This window comes from Falco peregrinus, chromosome 5 (assembly GCF_023634155.1).
Source record: "Falco peregrinus isolate bFalPer1 chromosome 5, bFalPer1.pri, whole genome shotgun sequence".
NCBI lineage: Eukaryota > Metazoa > Chordata > Aves > Falconiformes > Falconidae > Falco > Falco peregrinus.
The window spans coordinates 92,845,366-92,866,282 of NC_073725.1; the positions used below are offsets into that span (position 1 = coordinate 92,845,366).

At 40.8% G+C, this 20,917-nt stretch overlaps 1 protein-coding gene across 14 annotated transcripts in view; it reads right to left on the bottom strand.

The window, feature by feature from the left end:
• The window catches only part of ITPR1 (inositol 1,4,5-trisphosphate receptor type 1), a 183,644-nt gene that overhangs the window by 139,793 nt on the left and 22,934 nt on the right, over nucleotides 1-20,917 (bottom strand). For all 14 annotated transcript variants that reach the window (XM_055806271.1, XM_055806270.1, XM_055806274.1 and 11 more), the window contains one exon: nucleotides 19,854-19,924. In XM_055806271.1, coding sequence (XP_055662246.1) covers nucleotides 19,854-19,924 — 71 coding nt within the window. The remainder of the gene's footprint in view (nucleotides 1-19,853; nucleotides 19,925-20,917) is intronic.

The window sequence follows — 20,917 nt, forward strand, 5'->3', positions numbered from 1 at the left end:
CCATCTGCATCACTGTCTGAACATAGCCCCCACTCATACCCGTACAGAGCCAGCAAAGACAGTGGTCTTGGATCACAAATACCACTTTTGCCAGTAGCCTCAAAGCAGCAATGACATTCACAGTTCAAAAAAACGCACTGAAGCTCTTTTAACATTGCCTGCTCCTGTCCCTTCTCTTCCTTCATTTGTTTCAATCACTGTCTTTTTTTCCACCAATTATTATTTGTATCATAATTGTATTAGAACTGTGTTCTGGTTGCATTAGGTGGTCCAGCCTCTACTTCCAGATCTACGTCAGGTTTATGCCCTGATTTTCAGGATTCAGATTAATTTAACCAGGTTTCAGATTAATTTTCCTTTTCTACACAAAATCCTAGCATTCAGAAACAACTAAAAAAACCCGGATTATATCCAATAGTTTTGATAATACTGATTTGCAACTGTTGGTCTGCAGAGCGGAATGGAAGCACAGCACAGGCAGATGAAAGCCTTTGCTGGGGAGATGCTGGGACAGCCTGAAATAGGGGTTCACGGCCAAGGCATCCCCATTCAAATTTGGTCCCATGGACCAAATAACACCTCCAGAGGCAGGACCTACTGGTTTCACAGACATGATGGAGTGTTTTAAAAATTACTGCAGCCCTCTCCTGCTCCACCATAAATTTAACAGAAAAATGACATCAACAGTGACATCTGAACAATGTCATTCACCTGTTACAGTGCCAGTTGCTGTTTCCAACCACTAACCAATGGCCCTTGGCACCAACAGCTACAAGAGCATTCCATGCACCACCCCACGCCAGCTCTCCCGCGGAGCAGCTCTGTAACAATGCTTTCTAGATTTATGACTTCAGAGGAAAATTAGAGGTTTATAGGTAATAAGAGGTAGCACTTGACTACGTTACTCATCTGTAGACCCCAGGGCTAATTTTTACCTGCAATGATTTTAACACCTGACTCTCATAAGATAAACTAGACACAAGTCATGGAAGATGAACTGCAAGTATTCTTGATATTAGAGATACTCAAAAAATGGATTCTGCCTGGGAGTTCAGAAATACAGACTACTGCAGCACATCTTAAATGAAACCCAGACACTGATGCTATCCAAAGGCTTAATCATAGAAAGTGCCAACTGTACTGATTAAATACCTGGACCTTATTCAAAGATAACTGAAAGAAGTAGAACAAAAACTCCCCTCAGAACACCTGAGGATATGTACATGACGTTAAAGTGACAAAGATGTGAAAAGTTGATTATCTGTAATTTCCTGAGCTTTTAGATCTGGATGAGCACTTGGGACTTTCCTCACTGACTTTCAATTTTACTAAGTCACTCACAGTATGAAAAGGAAGTCACTAGAAGCAGTGGTTTAAATTTAGCTGTCTGCCGTGCATCTGGATTTTTATAAAGTGAAAATCAAGATATCAAGCATGCCTTTCACCTTCAATATTAAGAAAGCCTGCTACTTTTCCATTCAAATACACAAACCGCACATTAGATATTATCAGGCACAAATCCATTATTTTCTTACTAAAGATCAGAGTACTAACATTAATACACATTAAGTTAATTTAAAAACTTTTTTAAGAAAGAAGGATTATAAGACTTAACCACAAGATATTGGTACAAACTTGTATGCAGTGAATTATATTTCCATGATCTTTGACTGTTACAGAAACACAGAACTATTAAAGACCTTAAGTGGTCATTAGTGCCTTGCATCCTCCTACGGTATGGCAGCACAGGAGTGCTTCCACAATGCAGTATTCCCCTCTTGGTCATTCAAAAAACTTTGAAGGCTTTTACAAGGTGAAGCCATTTAAAGTACAGTTAAAAACATTACAAAGCCTCAATATGTGAAGAGAAACAGATGAGCTGCTCAAGGAAAGCATCAGAGAATCGTGCACTGTATAGCAGCAAGTTTCTGAGCCAAAACGCTTCTATAACATTGAGAGAGTAATCACATTTTTTTTTAAAAGGAAATACTGAGGCTGGAAGCATGATGGTAGCTCACAGCATACGTGCTGCCAGAGTAAGGATATAACAGAGGAGTTTTTTTATTCCATCCCTGAACTTGCACTAACATTGCCAAATATTATAATTTTCATGCACATTATCTCCACTTCTTTACAATAACACGTCTTGAAAATTGTCATCAGATAGCCCACACTCTCAGACAGCCCACAACTGGGGACACAAATGACCGCTAAAATCAGAAAGCTTTTAGCCTTCACTTGAGAGCTGCTTTGTGGAATATGAATTAACTTCATAAACCCCAACCTTATTCCAGAGAACAAGTTTTTCTTGTCAAACATCCCCACGTGGCACTTTTACTAAATACATCCAAATAACTGCTGAATAGAAGCCTTAAAGCCATATGTTTGTTATGTACACAAATCTTTTTTTTTTTTTAAACTAGAAAGATTTAAACTGAGATTGCTGATATACCCACTGTGATGTAGCAAGGATGGCTCCTTCGATTCAACAACAGAACACCCTTTTTCTCTATTCTAATGAAATCTGATGGAAGAAGCCATCCCCACAGTCTCCATTTTTAAAGTCTAATAGTTCTATGATGAAAACATTTCAGAAAACATTGGAAAACAGTAACAAAAATGGGTCAAAATGATAACAACACTGACAGAGATGCCAAGCATGTTAGAAGAATGATTATGCTAATTTCCTTTGTCTCTTGGTACTCCGGATTTCTGCTTCCTAACACATGGGAACAGTTGAGAAGCACTTTTTTTACCAAACCCGTACTCCATCATCCCCATGACTGACCACTGCATTACAATTACAAGATGATAACACAGACAGAAGGAAGGAGAAGGGGTTTTCCAGTTGCAATAATGGTACCTCGTGTCATTCCACCATGACACCCAGTCCTGCACTACCCATTTGCTGCTTGGGGATACGAGCACCAGGAAAAGGCTTCCAACACTATGGTAAATCTTAGCCTCCAACTGCATGCAGCTACCCAAAGCAAACTGCAGGAACACCTGACCTCATGAGAAGAGACAAACAAATGTTAATACAGACATGCAAAAAACCCATTTGGCCTGCTCACAAGCACATTCCAGCTAAAGAAGCGTTACTTAATTATCAGCAAACTTACTGTGCCGTCTAGATTAAAAATTTGCAGAGCACTTTTAAAAAGGTAATGAAGTTGTACTGCACATCCTTGAAGGACCACATCATTAAAAAGCAGTACTTGTTTAAACAACGTGTAAAGGCGCACAAGATTGCCAAGGGACTCCTGACTGAAAACAAAGGCCCATGAAGTCCACCATGCATGTCAGCTCCGTAACCTGTTCCCTCCCAGGCAGCACAGAGAAAGCCCATTTCCTGTCTTTAAAAGACCCACCCTTCCCTATGTGCCTTCAAAGCTCTTCCATAACAAATGCACAGAACATTTGACAGCAAGAAGTTCCTAGGATTGTTCGCAAGAGCAGACTTCATGCATTATCCTCCCCCAGTCTTCCTCCCAGCGTGGCCCTAAAGCAGCTGGTTCCTGCCTACTCCCACCCCACGCTCTCCTCCATGGCAACACTTCTGTGTACCAACAGGGAAACACAGAGAAAAATGAATAAGAGATTATTTCTGTGTCCTCAGATCTAGCACCAGCATGATGCTAGTAATCAAGAATCATTGCAAAGCAAGATGTCCACTTCAGCAATTCAGTCAGTTGCATAAATTTTAATCAAGAGGTTGGACTAGCTCCATATGAATCTAAAAAGCCCAACCTGACAGCTGGTTGTGCCACAGACTTGCAAGCACGGAAAACCCACACAGAACGCTGCCTGCTGAAGCTCAATCTCAGGCTATTAAAGAAGTCGTCCTGTCGATCACTACATCTTATGGGAAGTTTATTCCATTAAACACCTTACTTTTCTAAACCATCACAAATATCTGGTCGCCATCACCTATTCCTCCTACCACCCTCAATCTTCTGTCCACCGAACAAGGACAAAGATACATATTGCAGCCCTACCACACTGAAGAACAGATTCCCACAGTTCCTTCCTGTACAACCTACCAGTTCTGTTTTATGTGTATTTATACAGGTTTTGCTCAAAAATACCCTTCGTGTTTAGAAACATCTCTCACCAGGCCACCCAACTGATTTTGCAAGAGCTCTGTCCAGAACCAACTCTCTCGAAGCCACCCACACCATTCCCAAGCACAGAACTTGAGGACATGAAACACAGAACAAGGCAGATCTCGTCCTCACAATCACCTAGTGCAGTACAGAGGACCACAGAAAAATTTATCTGAGAACACAACCAGAAAGACAAGATGTTGTATTGTTATTGATGCATGTGAGGATGTCCCTGGACCATTCCGAAGAAGCTGTCTGACCAGCACAGAGTTCTGCAGAAGCCAAAGCTCTGTAGGAAGAGCTGTTCATTTCTTCAAGTTAACTGACGCAATCCAAAAAATATCCAAGGAACGTTTTTCAGTCCTTCCAAAGAGATGGGCATAATCCAGCACTACACTGCAATAAACATCAGGCAGCACTCTTTCTGGAGCAGTCACTTTCAAATGTGTGTGTGTGTGGGAAGATCTATATAAACTTACCTTTGCATCTGCAAAATAATAAATATTTATAAACAAATGTTCTCCTTTTTACTTACCAATATCAGGGTACTATGCCTTTACACTTCTTTAAAAATCTAAATATTTAAAGTACGTTTAAAATTAGCATAGGGCAAAAGATACTGCCAATAAAGTATCCACCAATAAGAACTGTCTTTGGAGGTGGGAGAAAATCTTGGGGCTTCTAACATGAGCCACATGCTAACAGAGCAGATATTCAAAGTAGCTGAGTCATTGTGGTTTTCTGAAATGAGCCTTTAACCACGACTCAAAGGAAGGAACATTAAGTGACAGGCACTTCAAAATCTCTGAAGGATAGAAGTTTTTCTCTTAAAGTTTTTTCTTTTAAAATAACCGACTTAAGTTTAAGGCCGCAACAACTCATTTTCCTGACACTGTTTCCGCCCCCCCCCCTTTTTTTTTTTGAGTACTTTGACGTCTAGTTCCCAACAGAATGTTTAACTTTTAATACCCTACTAGTCATAATTTAAACCCTGCACAAATACCACATTGCTCTTCAGACTAGTTCACTGGGATCTCAGACAGCAGTGTCTCAGACTCTCAACTGACTCAACACACTTGCACACGAAACGAGCAAAGCTGTCTGTGGCAAGGGTCTTCTGTGACTAATCTGAAGTTTTAGTAAAACCTCAAGATCTGGGTTTTTTTTTCCCCTTCCCCCTTCAAACCCTGCAATTGGCACCCCCTCCCCACTACTTCCAATTGTGGTTTTACAGCTCTGGTAGCAGCAGGGCTGTCAAAGCAATGACCAGGGTCACTATACTTACAAAAACACAGAGCAGACAAACAAATCCAGTAATCTCTGCACAGAGAAACTATGATAGGAAAGCAGATAATGTAAATATTGGGAATACCTGAAGGGAAAACAAGGTACAGGAAGACTGAATTAATTTTGCAGGAGAAAGACAGCTCCATTCGGTCTCTTCCCCAGTTACCACCAGCTACATTTTAGGCAAGAACAAACCTCAGCAAAGGATCACAAAGATCCTCAATACAGCACAGACGTATGCAAGCTATCAGTTATGAAACCTTTAAAACAGAAAGCTGAAAGAAAGACGTTTCTGCAAACAGAAATCCTCTCCCCCTGAAAGTAACTGAAAAGAACCACCACTTTTTTTTCCTAAAGTTTTTTTCCCCCAAGAACTTCTAGTTTTCTCCATGTTTTTTGTTGGGGTTTCTTTTTCCTTTTGCATTTCAGAAAACAAATAACTTCCATGTTTTCATGTTCCTTTCAATAAAGGACTCCTGGAGATGTTACGAGAATAAAATATTTTCTCCAGTTTTATTCCGTACATTCAGTTACTCTCACCAACATAAAGAGTAAGAATTCCATACGGACTGGCCATATTCTCCAAAGCCTGTGAAGGGCTCTCCTCTCTCTTGTGCTCACCCCCAGCCCTCCTGCTTCCAATCTAACAGGTGCTGGCTGGGGGTGCAGAGGCAGCACAAGCCAACAGTGGCACCCCTTTAACACAGGATGAAATGAATTTAGCCTCAACACAGCTGCAGGGTTTCTCCTCCATCAAACATGTTGTAAAGGCAAAGCACTCATTACATTTGCTCCCTTTATGGTTTTCTCTGCTACCCATGTGCCTTGAAGGTCCTGAAAACTACTGTGTAGCACCCAGCATGGTGAAGACTGAAAAAAATTAAAAAACTGTGACAGCTGCTAACCTTACAAGGTGACTTCAGCTAAACACTAAAAACAAATAAATATAAAAATCCCTATTTTTTGCATAGGGTAAAAATTAGAAATTAAATGTCAACCATAATATTAAGATTAGAAGAAGGTAATATGAAATATTAGTGGATATTCATAACATAAGCTACTACAATTAAATATAAAATCACCTATAGCGTACTACCTTCTCTTGCAATTTTTATTTGTGTATATATATACACATGTGTGCAAGAATCAGTAAGGAGACTAAGACAATCTGTTGAAGCCTGAAGAGCTCTCTTCAGAGACAAATTCTGAACTCAGTGCAGAATTATCATGTCAAGTTTCCCAGATCTTCACAAAACACAAAACCTTTAAGCACATGACTGACTGCATATGGAAAAAAATATATTTGGAATTAAATCTTGTAGATCATATTTGAAGAATTTTCTCCTCATTGTCATTCTCCATGACCAAGGCCATCTGCCTGACAAGGAGTGGGAGGATATAAATTCTTAGCTTATTTTAAAACTTGTCAATGATAACCACGAATTATCTGCAAAATCTATATTGCCTTCAAACTTTACCTTCCAATCGCTAAGACATTAGCTCACGGGGTGCTGCCATTCCTGTTTAGAGAGTACATACTATGCAGCAGGGAAAGACTGTTCTCCCGTGTGTTGGTCAGTGCCGAGCGCACGCAGGGCATGCAGTTACCATCACATCTCCAGAGCTAAATGCTCCTAGAGCAACCAGCGAAAACACAATTTTCGTTTATCAGGAAAATGTGGTAACTGAGTTATTCTTACAGTACAGTACCTCCCATTCTTCACAGCTTTTGTTGAGATGACATGAATATGGGATATATTATTTGCTTTTTAATCAGTATGGAAAATGTGCTTTTGAAGGACAGAACTAAGTCAACACAAACCCCAGAAAAGTTCCATGTATGTGTATGCGCCAGAAGTGCCTTTGCTTAATACTGATGTTAAGACATGACGAGAAGTCAAAGGCACTGGGATGCTTTTGACAAGAACATCTAGTTAAATTAGTCAAATTAACATAAATCAGCTGTGGTTGAGAAAGCCGTCCCTGTCTGTGCTGAAGCCATTTGTGAGCAAGCAAAAGCCCAAATCCACCACTTGGTTCTTCAGCCTTTCTTTGAAGTGAAGCCTTTGCACAGATTAATCCAAACTTCCAGGCTGGACTGATGGAGCATTTGCTGAATCAGTACTGCAACCTTTGCTTTTGGGAAGTGTTTTGAAACACTGCAGTAACCATCCTGCTCGGTCCTCCCTCTGGCCATGTTCAGTATCCCAGCATCACCAGCCTCTAAAACTTTCACTATGGAGGTTTGCAGAGTGGGGACTAAACTTTTGCTCTTTCTACATACGTACCAGTTACATTCTAATAATACTGAGATTTATTCTTGTTTCTCCAAAAATAAAATGCAGATTTAGGGCATACAGAGCAGCTGTGGACTTGAACACCCAACACAAACCAAACCTTCTGTACCAAGCCCCCAGCCTGGTCCCAGAGTCTGCCAGGCCACCATCAGCCTAAACCCACTGCCTTCTGTGGCTGTTTAAAGTTAATTGGTGCCGGCTAGAGATCATGTGCCGCTCTGAAGAGAAGGAAAGGATTTCTGTAGATACAGCTAAGATTTTTTCCTTTTCAGGAGGGCTGCTCCCTTATCCAGCTCTCTCACTTCCTCATGCCTACAAGTTCTGTGTTTATTTTTTCCTTGTATAATTTTTAACCTCAATGAATAAAAGGCCTGACATTCACTAAATAACAAGGTGTAAGCGCTACCAGATTGCTTTTGCATAGCAAGGTTTTCTGTATCCTTAATAAAATCTGACCAGGAGATAATTTCTTTTAGTTAAAGCAGGAGAGGATCCTGTAGCACTCTCTTCTAGCAACGTCACGGTTCCTCTGCTGTCGGTAAAGCTTGGAGGCGATTTCTTATGCTGCAAATATGACAGAGCTACAAGAGAGTCTTCAACCAAAATACAAGGACTTCCCTTTTCATTGAACTTCTGTATATTATATAATCAAAACAGATGAAAACTGCCAACACAGAGAACTCGGCACTGATTATTTTCACAAATTAGGTATGAAGGAAGTGTTAGTCCTAACACATAAGTAACTCTCTTACTTGACTGAATAATAGGTTGTTCATTAGAATAACATTTCCAAGGCACACTGCATTTAGTGTCAGTCAATCTGTAATGGCTATTCTAGTGTTTGAAACATTCACGAGACATGCCAACCTAAATGCTTTGACTTTCACAGCAAGGAAACAGTATTTATTAAGAGCTACCGATCTCAGGTTTCTCAGCATCTCTGCCAGGCTGCATCCAGACCAGCTGAACGCAGAGGCACAAACGGCTCCACTGCCCGTTACCAACTGGCAGAAAGCCTCCACTTGAGTTTCCACAAAATTACACCAAACACAGCACGCATTTTGCCCTTTGCTACGACCACAAAGTCAGAAGTGTAGAAGACAAGCACAGTGCACAAGGAACAGCCTCCTACATATGTCAATATTTTGGGTTTTTAAGCAAATGAGATAAGTCACCATATGTATGTTTACAAACAATACTTCTTGTAGGTGAGAATCACAAGGCTTCCTTATATTGGTTGCACTTGTTAGGGGCCAACTAAATGCTCATCTGAGATTTCTGCAGCTCCCTGCCCCAGCAGATCAGCTGTCCAGCAAGGAAGCAAACCTGTATCTTCCAGTTTATTCTTAAATAACCAGCAGGTGCTTTTCAAGACTGACCTCAAAGCAGAATATTAGTTTCTGGATCGCAGAAAATGCAATGCAGCGTTCAGAATCAAGAACCTTCACCAACAACTCCCTTGTTTGCTGGCATTCGGATCAAAACAAACTTTAAAGAACTGCAGGAAAGACTGGAGATTTTTATACAGACAGGTCCCGAGTCACAAGGAACTAGACAGATTAGCACTGGCACCTTGATCTCCACCCAGCAATGTGAATAACTCAGCTGGAGGTGCTATTAATGCATCAATAACCGAAGAAGAGAAATCACACTCAGGTGTTGACACATCAAGTACTACATCTTGAAAAATGAATCCAAATTCTGCAACCAGGAGACAGGGTATTCAATTTTCAGCAGCAATGTGGGAATGGAGGAAGATGAGAGTGTCACAGACCGCTCACTACAGACAACTGGCAAGGTCTGCCTCTCGTAACAGCACATTTTTATGGCTGGCTGTGCTGGCAGCCTCACCATCTTAATTCCGACTGCTCTCAAACAGAAGGACTTACAGCAGTACCTCCCTGAGCTTACAGCCGAGGAGATACCACCACTTTAGTCAGGACTCTTGCTCAGTGAAGAGTAGGCTACCCAGAAAATGAACAGTGAAATGATTTAACTTCTGGGTTGAGGCTGGGTTCCTCTTTGAGTAATGACTTAATGTGGCACTTGCACACAGTACCTGTAAGATCTCCTCGGTATGGGTATTTAGCACATTCATCTCTTGTCTTCTTCAGTAAATAACTTAAATTGACCATATTTTTGACCTGTATGTCCTTTCACAACATAAGGCCTTGTTTTTTAGGTAAACTAATTGAAGCTTTAAGTATAACTTACTGCTATTACAAGCAGCACAGAACTTCACTCTGTCCTAAAAGCAATGCAGAAGTGAGATTCTATAGAACACTCTGAAGAGTTCAACAGATGAAATCCTCAGGAGTGTCACAAGGCACTCATCTGCTCCTTCTGAAAAATCAAACACATCGTGTTCAAACCACATCAAAGGGGGGTAAGAGGAAAGCAAATCTGGTCACAGAAAAGTGAAAAAAAGCAGAGAATATCCTTTGTACCTCTCTGCCAAAGGTATGGTCTCCTGTAGTTTACGGGGGAAGGCAGCTGGGTTTACAAGGCAGAAAAATGGAAACCCTGAAGCATGAACATGCTAATCCAAATCTGAATTGGAAGATCCAAGAATATAGATCACACCTTCCCGTGACTGTGCGCTGTATCAGAAATCATAAGCTACATGCCGCAGAAGCAAAACCCAGAGAGCCAAGAGGATCTGCTTGACAGCTCAGCTACGCAAGTGTCAGCACATGAAAGGAGAAAAACGTTTTCCTGTATCAAACTCCAATGCATTTGTTACCAAACGTTTGGGCTTCTACACATCCAGGACAGTCCAAAGCTAAGCCTTGGGAAAAGCATTAAGTGAATTACAGCTGGTTTTGACTAATTAGAGGCATAACCTTATCTGCAAAGCGCCATCAGAAAGGCTGACGATTCATTTAGTAACTCACATTGGCTACCAAATAACAAAAGCCATCACCAAACTGATAAGCATCATTCAGATGCTTTCGATATTCCTCATCTGAATAATCCTCCCAGGTATCTGGTCTCTCTCGAGCACCAAGCAGTAAGGGAACAGTGCTCATCACTGCGTTATACAGCAGGCAAGCTGGGATGGAGACCTGGATGACAGAGGCTCTCATCTCTGCACTGCTAACAAGACACAGGCAAAGCTGTTTCATTAGCACAGTCCTCTATGTCAGACTTGCAGAAACAGCAGTCCAACTTCCTGAGCTGCAAACTACCACCCAAGACCTACAGCAAGAAAAATGTAGCACATTGGCGACTCCAGAAAGCTACGTGGGCAATACAGTTCAGCCAGGCAGAAACACTGAGCGGGCTGAATGAGAACTTAAAATTTCAAACAGCAATGAATAACAGACAGCTCACCTGGCCTCCTGCCCCACATTTGCATATTACACATTTTTCTTATATTAATACCCAAATAACCGACCTGCACATAAAAAAGTGGTAATTTATCACAGTCCCCATATTGCCAAGAAATAATCTTTGACTCTGCGTTACCACAGTTGGTAAAACCTCACCCACAGCTAGGTCAGCGAGCCTCAGGCATAACAAATGCACTTGCAAGTCAGATAGATGTTCTGGACTGACAGCAGTATTTTACACAGCAGGCCTTACCAACCAGTCTCTCTGAATCTCGCCCTTCAGTTTCTCAATACTTTAGACTACTGGTAAAAAGCTTAAGTACCTAATACCTGTGAGACTGCTTCCCTCACACACAGGTTGTTTTTCCCAACAAACTTCATGACTTACCCATCTGCTTCAGTATTTGCATCCTTCTATACAACTAAGATTCCTTCATCTGCAAAGCACTCAGGCTGTGCTAACAAAAAGCACACACTAGCTCTGAAGTTTATTTGAAGGTCCTCTGCAAGTACTTAGTATTGATGAGACTCACTGGAATCTCAGTCTTCCTAGCTCACAGAACAGACTCAGAGCTTTTAAAAGGAACAGAGCAAAGTAGATTGAGTGCACAGAACACAACAGTTCAGCTACCCTAAATATTAAGCAAGCCACAAATTTTAATAACTTTGCTATATTAAAAGATATGCACCAATGTCGCCCCACCCCCACAATTCATCAAGGCATTTCACTCCCTTGGGCTCTTGTGACTAAGTATAATATTTCATTAAATATCCTGTTCATACTGGCTTATGTACTAGGGAACACACTAATTTTAGAAAACTGATTAGCTAGTTCTTTCTAACCGAATGTTATTGTAGCTAAGGTCAGATTTTGCACTGAAACTATGGCAACAAAGCCACAGTATTCTTTTGTCTACAAGGTTGGGGCTAGGTTTATTAACAGTACTGTTCTACTTAATAGCTAAGCACTGCTTTTTGGCAATCCCTCGATTTGGCGATCCTACCTGAAATACCCTGAACCTTCCACAGCAAAAAAGCTCAGACCTGCGAGAGCTAGTCAGAAGGAATGAACATTCAAACCAGCCCTTTGCTTATTTTTTCATTTTTAGGACACTGTCACTGCACCAGTGCAATTCCCCTGTCATCCAGCACAGAACGTCTCATCAGTACAGAACTGCTAACCACATTTTTCAGATGGGCAAACCAAGTGCACAGATCATAAAACTTCACACTAGGAGTTCAATTAAATCCCCCCCTCATTCCTCTGCAGTACCTTAACCAACAGATTGTGCTTTTCATAGAGCGTTCCAGTTATGCATATTAATAGCCACTCTCCTTTTCAAAGGAGCTTAGCTCGGCCTTCATCTAGATGCAAAACACCTAAGATGAAAGCACTTTAAAACCAGAAGTTGGCAGACAGCTGTTTGACCGCAGTACTCTCAGTACAGACCCAGCAGGCAAAACGCAACCCAGCCAATCTTCACAGCCTGAGCCTTGTATTCCAAACAGACCCAGCTCCTCCTCCTCAGCATCCACAACTTCACACCAAGTTAAACAGACCCTCTTGTAATCTGTGCCATACAGACATTTCCCGTTATGGTCTTGGTACCCTATCTCTAGGACACGGGAAAAAAACCACGCTAAACCACCTCAATTAAACCACTAATTACTTAGTCACTGATTCACTACTTCAGCAAGGCACATTGGCACCAAGGAGTTGGGATGTCTTTAGGATGTCCTGGTGCTTCCACAGACGTAGCTACCAACTGGACTATAACTTGTCTTATTTAACAGGCCAGTAAGGAACCACACTGCAGTATATACAGCAAACTAAATAAAAACAGCTTTCCAATTTGCTCTCCGTGACCAAAAAACGCACTTCCCTTGGATTCCTGCACCCAATCACTATTGGAGTTCAAAGCAATGCAAGCTACTTTCGCTTCTTTAAATACATTACAGGACACAGCAGCTACACAAGTTAGAGTGTAACCTATTCCCTAGCTGCGCTCCTAATGGGAAAGCTCCACTACCACCTCTGCTTGCTAATACAGCAAGCCATGTCAATAATTATCACTGATGAGCCTGGCACTACCACAAAACCTGTGTTTAAAAACATCTGGAGATGAGGTGTTCACAATGCTACTCTGAAGCCCCAGGGGCTAGCGGGGAAGGTAGCACGCATTGCCTACCGCCTGACCCGCGTCGGTGGGCTCACCTCAGCGGTACATCAGCTCCTGGTTGGAATCACAGAATCATTTAGGTTGGAAAAGACCTTTAAGACTACTCCCTCTCTCACAGGGTTTTCCAAGCTTTAGCAGATACAAAGCACATTTGTCTGTACAAAAATGCAACACTTGTCACTTTTCAGGTTTTCTGAAATACCTAAATGCTGCCACAGTGACAATTGTCTCTAACATCTGCTTGTATGTAGGATGCAGTGGGCTAAAGATTTACATTTTAGCAACAGTGCTCAGTATTTCTTCATCATATAAAGGGCATCAAATTCAAATGCGTACTAGGAGTTGGCAGTTTTCTAGTACAGTTCTATAAATACTGAGATTCATACCTAAAGGATTCCTCATCAAGGCAGTGAAAATGTATTTTAGATTTTTTTTTAACTATATACTAATTCAGCAAGATTGAAAGATTTTTCCCACTCAAAACAAGCAATGCTTCTATTTTAATTAAAAAAATATAAGCATTAGACTGGATTTTATAATTTTTCTCTTCCATCATACCAACCCAGAAATTTTTGATTTTACACTAAATCATCATATAGTACTCTTTTTGAAAAGGGGCTAAGCAGTCTAATTTTTTCCTTTTATGGTTTTTGGCCATGAACCAGAGAAGTTAGCTGAGTAGGTATTTACTATTGTTGCCCCGATTCCTTCTTTAGGTATTCAGTACGTGCATGTTAATCTGTCTTCAACATCTCAAAACCTGAAAAGGAGTCACTTTTCTAGTGCAAGCAATGTATTTCTCTTCAAGACCACTGTGCTAAGCTTTCAACTTAGCACTCAGATACTCTCAAAAGTTCTGCCTCCTGCATGAAAAATGAATCCTGCTATTTTATCCACAAATACATAGTTATCAGGGTGAAAGAAGCCATATTTAGACATTAGTTTAAATATTCCTTAAGGAAATCTAGGCACATTAATAATTAATATACCCGAACATTTCAGCAGCACTAGAAACCCCATGTTCAAAGAGACAATGGAGCCTAAACTTGGCCATGCAGCCCAGGTCTATCACCCCTCCTTCTCACCATCATTCCAGGCATATGCCCTCAACCCTCTGCAAAATACCCACTCGAAGCCATCTAACGTAGCAGAAAGTCATACAACTCGGACTATTTCACCTGACAGTTTAACAGGCAATCTAAGCCAACATAATTGCTTCCACCAGGGTAGATTTGAAGAAGTATGCACGGAGAGCATACGGAGAGCAGCAGAATTTGAGGTTACACGCTTACCTGAAGCTGAACACTTGAAACCTAAAGGCTTTACTACCTAGAAAGTGCACTCTTATATGCTGCTAATAGATTTCAAAAACTAACAGGCAGAGGTATCTAGGTATTTGGTTTAGTCTGTTTTTTAATATGCTGAAGTGTTTGGGAAAACTATGTATGTGACCCTTCAACTGAAAATTCCCTTTATCTCAGTTCTAAAGCCAAACTATAAACAAGCTTGCATTAGCTAAATAAGGCTAAATAATCCCATATGCATGCAACATAACTCCATAGCCTCTATCAGTATTACATATGTTTTCTTCATATTAAACAGAGCAGTAGTGTATAGGCTTCAGATCATCAACAGCAAAGCTACGAGAAACAAAACACAACTCAAAACATTTCTGTAATGGAGAAGCATGCTGACTTTCATCAATGCCAAGCACAGTGCAAATTTAAGACAAATCCATCAAAAGAACTGGGGTGTGAAGATATATATATTTTTTCATACATGTATATTTTTATATTAGAGCTTTGTTGTAGTGCCCAGGTAATTTCTTCTACTGAAGATGAACCTGTAGTTCAGAGGCTGAGCCCCTCAGTGCCAGCCCCTACCACCACTGGAGGAGCCAGATCAGATGCTTTGCAAAGGCAATATTCAGAAAGAGCATACAGTATGGATTGGGATCAAAAGAACAAACAGAATTTGAACTACTCATCTTCTGCTTCACCATGAGGGTATTTTAAGTCTAAGATATGGGTTCATTCTTTGAACATCTTGCCAAAAAAAGAGTGTTGCCCAGCAACTACTAAAACAATGTTCTGGAAGGCGGTAGCTGCTGGACAAATTAACCCAGTAAGTGCCCTCTCGCCCTGCGCTTCATGCAGCTATTGCAAAGCTTCTGGATCCCTGGCAGCCAGATCTGCATCCCAAATAAAGAGCTGTAAGGAATTTCCTGAGAAGGCTGTCAGACTGTTTTGGTGTAGTAGCAGTGTCTTGCATTAAGCAAACACATTTGGCTTAGCTCAGCCCTATGTTTCAATACTAAATGAACCCAAATAAAACCTCTGCAAAGGCATATACCAACTAACAGAGCACAGAAGCAGCAGCTAAAGCGCAAAATTACCAGCCTTGGGCTCTGCTTCAGCTTTGCCACTATTGCTAGGTCTGACTTTAATTTGCAGAACAGCTATCCGTCCCTGTGCGTTTAAGTACGAATGAAGCACTGGTGCTTTTAGCCTAGCTAGAGGGTCAGCTGTAGTTCATACTTTCCACATAAAACCATGCATATTAAAAGGATGTTCATTTATAGCCACTATTCAGATGCACAAAGACGGCAATTAGAGCAGTGATTCCTGCTTAAAAAAAAACCAAAAAAAACCCCAAACCACAAACAGAAAATGTCTTTTTTTGTTCAAAGCAGTGCAGATAACCAAGGAACTGTCACACTCTTTCTTTTTTTGGAGACTCATACAACTAGGATTTTTTCCAGGAATCTCATCTGTACACAGTATATTCAGACCAGTTAAGTAAAATACTCTTTCGCAAGAATCCTTGCATTTAACATTTTTAAAAAGAAACACTCTAATGAATGTACTCTTTAAGTATTTATGTTTTGCAAGGCAGTTTTCGAGGACTTTTGGATTAGTTGGAGCTGAAAAGGTGAAGGGCCAGAGAAACATTGTACTTGACAAAAAAACCCCAAAACAACAACCCACCCACCTACCCCAAAACCACCACATGTAAAGTGGATTCAGAAAGCCAGAACAAAATACAATTAAATAAAATACACTGAGATCTCACAGACAGTAATTACCATCCACTTCAGATTACGAACTTCCGGTGCTATCCACTTCTGATTGGGATGGGAAAAGGGGGAAAAAACCCCAACCCAACCTTCCTATCTTTAAGCAATCAAACCATTATTTTAAGGACCTAGAGGCACCAGAGCATTTAACATGTGAAATAAAACCACTCATAGTAACTATGAGGGTGCTCGACAAATACCTTCCTTAAGAGTTTTTTCCAACTCCGGCACTTCAGAAGGTATATTAGATGGAAAAAACCTGATTTTATTTTTTTGTGTGTGTGTGTTTTCTTTCTTAATGTCTCTTTCATAATTTCATGCCACACTGCAAATCTTACCTGAACACTATCCCATCTTACTCTCAGCTTCCTCTTGCATTTCAACCCTTTCAGGGCTCCACCACCACCAGATTAATCTGTCAGCCTACTTTTTCCACAACTTTTGTCAACAAAGCAAGCCCTCGTGTCCTCAGGATACCTCTGTACGTTTTCCTCCAAGCAGACTGAAAGGCTCTATCGCTCCCATCTCCAACTACAGTTGCACTGCTGCAAATCATCCTGCTCAGCCCAGTTCATCCAAACGTACATCAAGCTCCCCTCACTGAATTTTCCTTAGAACAACTTGAAGCCAACATTTTTAGAAGGACATAGTAGCACCAAAACCCAACTCTGTTTCAGCTACAAAGTGCTTGCTTTTAGGAACATGTTCCTCAGACAGGGACTATTTTCTCACCACAAGCAGGTTATCAGCATTTAGTGACAGCATATACTCACAGCTAAGTATTACTGTCAACTGCCTTCCGTATGAGAGGAGCTCTCTCCAGGAAGGACGGTGCATACACACCATCACTTCGTGCACTGCAGTTCTGCTCTATTTCAAGGATCTAAAGCAGAGAGAGCAATGAAAAATCACCACCCTCTAGACCAGGGCCTTGCTGCTGCCACGAGATGCAACTGATTAAGTGTAGCCTAGGCAACAGGCCTTTTTAAAACCTGAAACACCCATTGCTAAGAAAAAAGCAGGATCGATTAATTCTGCCACTGGATATATATGCTTTACTTTCACACTGCATTTTCTTGGAGTCACGTATGCATATCTAAGCAGTGAATTTTGCTTCTAGATATCTCTCACCACTTTGATTAGGCATGAAAATTTTATTTACAACTGTTTTACATCTGCCCACAGAAGACAGATCTGCTCAGAGAAGCTTACAATTACATTTCTTAAAAATACTACCCAAAGTGAGATCCTCAAAACTGGCCACAAAGTCACACTCTGTGCTCCTCCCAGAAGGTGACTTCAGATTTGACTGACCTGCATCTGGACACCTTAAGGAATAGCTCTTTTGAAAGACGGTTCACACACAGATTATAAAAGAGGTTATAGCACAGAGGCGTTTTTCCAGTACTGTGTAAAGCTATAACGTAAGTCACTTATGTATGATTAATTTTGGTCCTGCCCTAATGAGTTTTTCAAAAGTTACTTCTCAGCTACCAGTGCCAGTGTCCTACATGTATTTGAATTCAAACTAAGATCACACTTCTCAGGCCTCAACCTGCAGAGATCCTACCACCTGCCACGACTAGTATGGACTATACAAAATCATTGAACAAACGTGGCACCACCTATAAAGTTAACTGGCTACTAGAACATTTTCACACCATTTCCCGCCCCATGCTGCTACTGTACAAAAGTAATGTTGTGCTACTGGTCTGCTGTACCTGTGACACTGCTGACGGCAATGAAGACTATATCTCAAGTATAACACATCTAAATACTGGGATTACTGAATTACACTCACCAGATGCCCATGGTTGCTTTATATCCCAGATATAAATTACATTGTTTGGATAAATGCACCTTAGGGAAGACTTTGCGTTCCGTTTGCAAGGGAAGTATTTTTGCAAGGTGTCATAAAAACACCAAGCAAGACTGCAGAGACAGGGCTGTAGTTCCTGACCTTACCAGAGACTTCCCCCACACAACACCCCAGACCAGCCTCTGGGTACCTTTGCTTTGTAAAAAAAAGGGGTATTTTCCCTACGTGTTGAAGATGGTACTTCATCATTACTTCTGAACATATTTATCATGGAAAGCATTTTATCTTAGACTACACTCATAAAGCATGTTTATAAAATGCTTGCTAAAGTTTTCTGACTTTTGTTGCCATTTACCATCAAGCATCAACTTCCCCATAAAACCTTCATTGAAGTAACTACAAAGGTTGGAACAGGTTCACACCATTTGTTTGCCATGTATAAATTATAAGTAATATGAGAACATTTACAATGTCTAACCACAATGTTTTATGTCAGACAAATGTGTCTCTGTACTTGCAGTTCCTAAACTGTGCTAGCAAGAATTGCCTTTTTCTCATTCTTTTCTCGTGCTCACCCCGCCCCCCTCCTTCTACATCCGCAGTCTCAGTCAAATCTGGCTTTATTATTTTTTTATAATTTCAGCATCAATAAATGCCTAGAGTCAGGGCTCTAGTTCACGTAACACCATTGTTCTTTTTCTGGAGAGCTTAACATCAAATACAAAAACTTCCCCAGGTTGCCTCTTCAGTATTTGAATCATTAGCTGTTTAGTTTTCCAGTGAAAAGGGAGAAAAATCAACAAGAACTCACAGACTTAAACAATATCCTAAAAAGTGAGTTTCATTATATGAGACATCTTCATGTCATGCAAAAAAACCCACACAAACTCCCCCCCCAAAAAACCCAGCAAAGAAAACTAGCAATACAGAAGGTATACGATTTTGAAAGGGAACCCCCTGCAGTTCTGGCCAAACCTGAACAGAATTATGGTAATTCTGAGCCCCTGATAAAGGCAAAGCACAACCAAGGAAACAAGACTCATCCAACAAAGAAACAAGACAAACAGTTGCTGCTACATCCAAGAACAGCAATAAAAGGTAGACTAAATTTTTCGAATATGCTGCTGAGCTATCCTTTCAGTAAAAGATGCAACCAAGGGGTGAAAAAAAAAATTAAGAAGGTTTTCCCAAACAAAATTCCAGTTAGCACTTCTCTTCCTGTTTGAGATGTTTCTTAAACAAATCAGCTCTAGCCAAACTGTGCAAAGTGGGCATTAATTGCTTATCAACAAGCATAGTTTTCCTGGCACAATGAAAGCAAAGTCAAGCGTAGTTAGCATCGAATGAAGTCAAATAACAACAGCTATTACAAACATTTGCTCCTTTTCATTTTCCTCTGAGACAGGTAGTGTCTTTGGTAGTGAGCAACTAAATGGCATGTATGATACGATGGAGAAAAAGAAATGAAACTTACAGGGACCCTGTGAGTTTGGACAGATCAGATCGAAAAGCCAACCTCAATTGGCAGCCCCCTTTCCACTCCCCCCACAAAGCATTCTTTTGAAGTCCCGCAACCCACTTAACACAGACATTCACACTCACATATTTACTTCTCTCCTCGCGAGCTGCCCTTCACGGAAGAAGAGGACATTAAAATATTCTACAGAAAGCATGGAGGTCCAAAATAGTTACACAATTGCACAAAACAAAGGACGACTTCTAACCAGAAGGCTAATGAGCTGTCTAATAAACTTACCTCTGAATTTTTTGGGTGGGTTGTTAAGATCACCTGCTTCTGGCTGTACAACACACCGATCATCCACAAGGCTACAAAGAAAGGAGAAGTAAAGTGAGGTTCTATTCCCTTGCAATTACTTACATCCTTGTTAGCAAAACCAAAGTCATTTATTTGCAGTATTTAATCCGAGTGGCCACTTCAGCAGAAGACATTCCCCAAATGCCAACTTATGCCAAATCTTTCTAAGAAGCATGCAGCTAATTTTTAGTGTTGCCCAGAGCTATGCTCCTGGATAGGTGGGACAATAAATAAGTAATTGCTCCTGTATACTGCATCATCTTTATGTCCCCTCCTTGAGGTGCAGACAGAACAGCCCATATTCTAGTTAGGTGAGAGACAGCCTTAGAACAATTATTGCCTCTTGGACAGATTTAAATAACAGTGCAAATGTGTTTATATGAAGGGTAGAGAACAGGAAAATATGACAACTATGCAAACTGGGCACTGACCCTATGACCCCTCAAGTATTAAGAAAAGGCAGAAATAATAACTGCCACAATAAAAATTGACTCCCAGGAGAAAGGAAGGCATAAATATACCCTCCTGCTCACCTGTCATAAACATAAGGTAAGTCAAGGGATCGAACTAACCTCCTCCTGTTCTACCAGGAAGGAGGTGAAATGGACAAGTGAACCCAAGAGATTTCAATAGGGAATGCCAGGACAGAGCTTCCTGTGAATACACATCGACAAAAACCCCACAGGGTCCATTCAAATCCCACAAAATAAAGAAAATAGTTGAGATGCACCTGTCACCACTGCTCTGATCTTAGCACACTTTGGATCAACACAGAACTGCACTTTCACCACACTTCCCAAATTGTGAAAATGCAACTGTAACCAAATACTTAACAGTTTCTGACTTGATCCTAAATGACTCATTTTGGCCCCTTAACGCCAATCTGTCAAAGAGGCTCTCTACAGAAAAGTAGAAAGTCAAACTCCAAAGTCTTAAAGGTTTGAGATGTCCATTCTCATGCAGAATCAACTTGAGAAAGACTGAGACCTAGAATATGAGAGTTG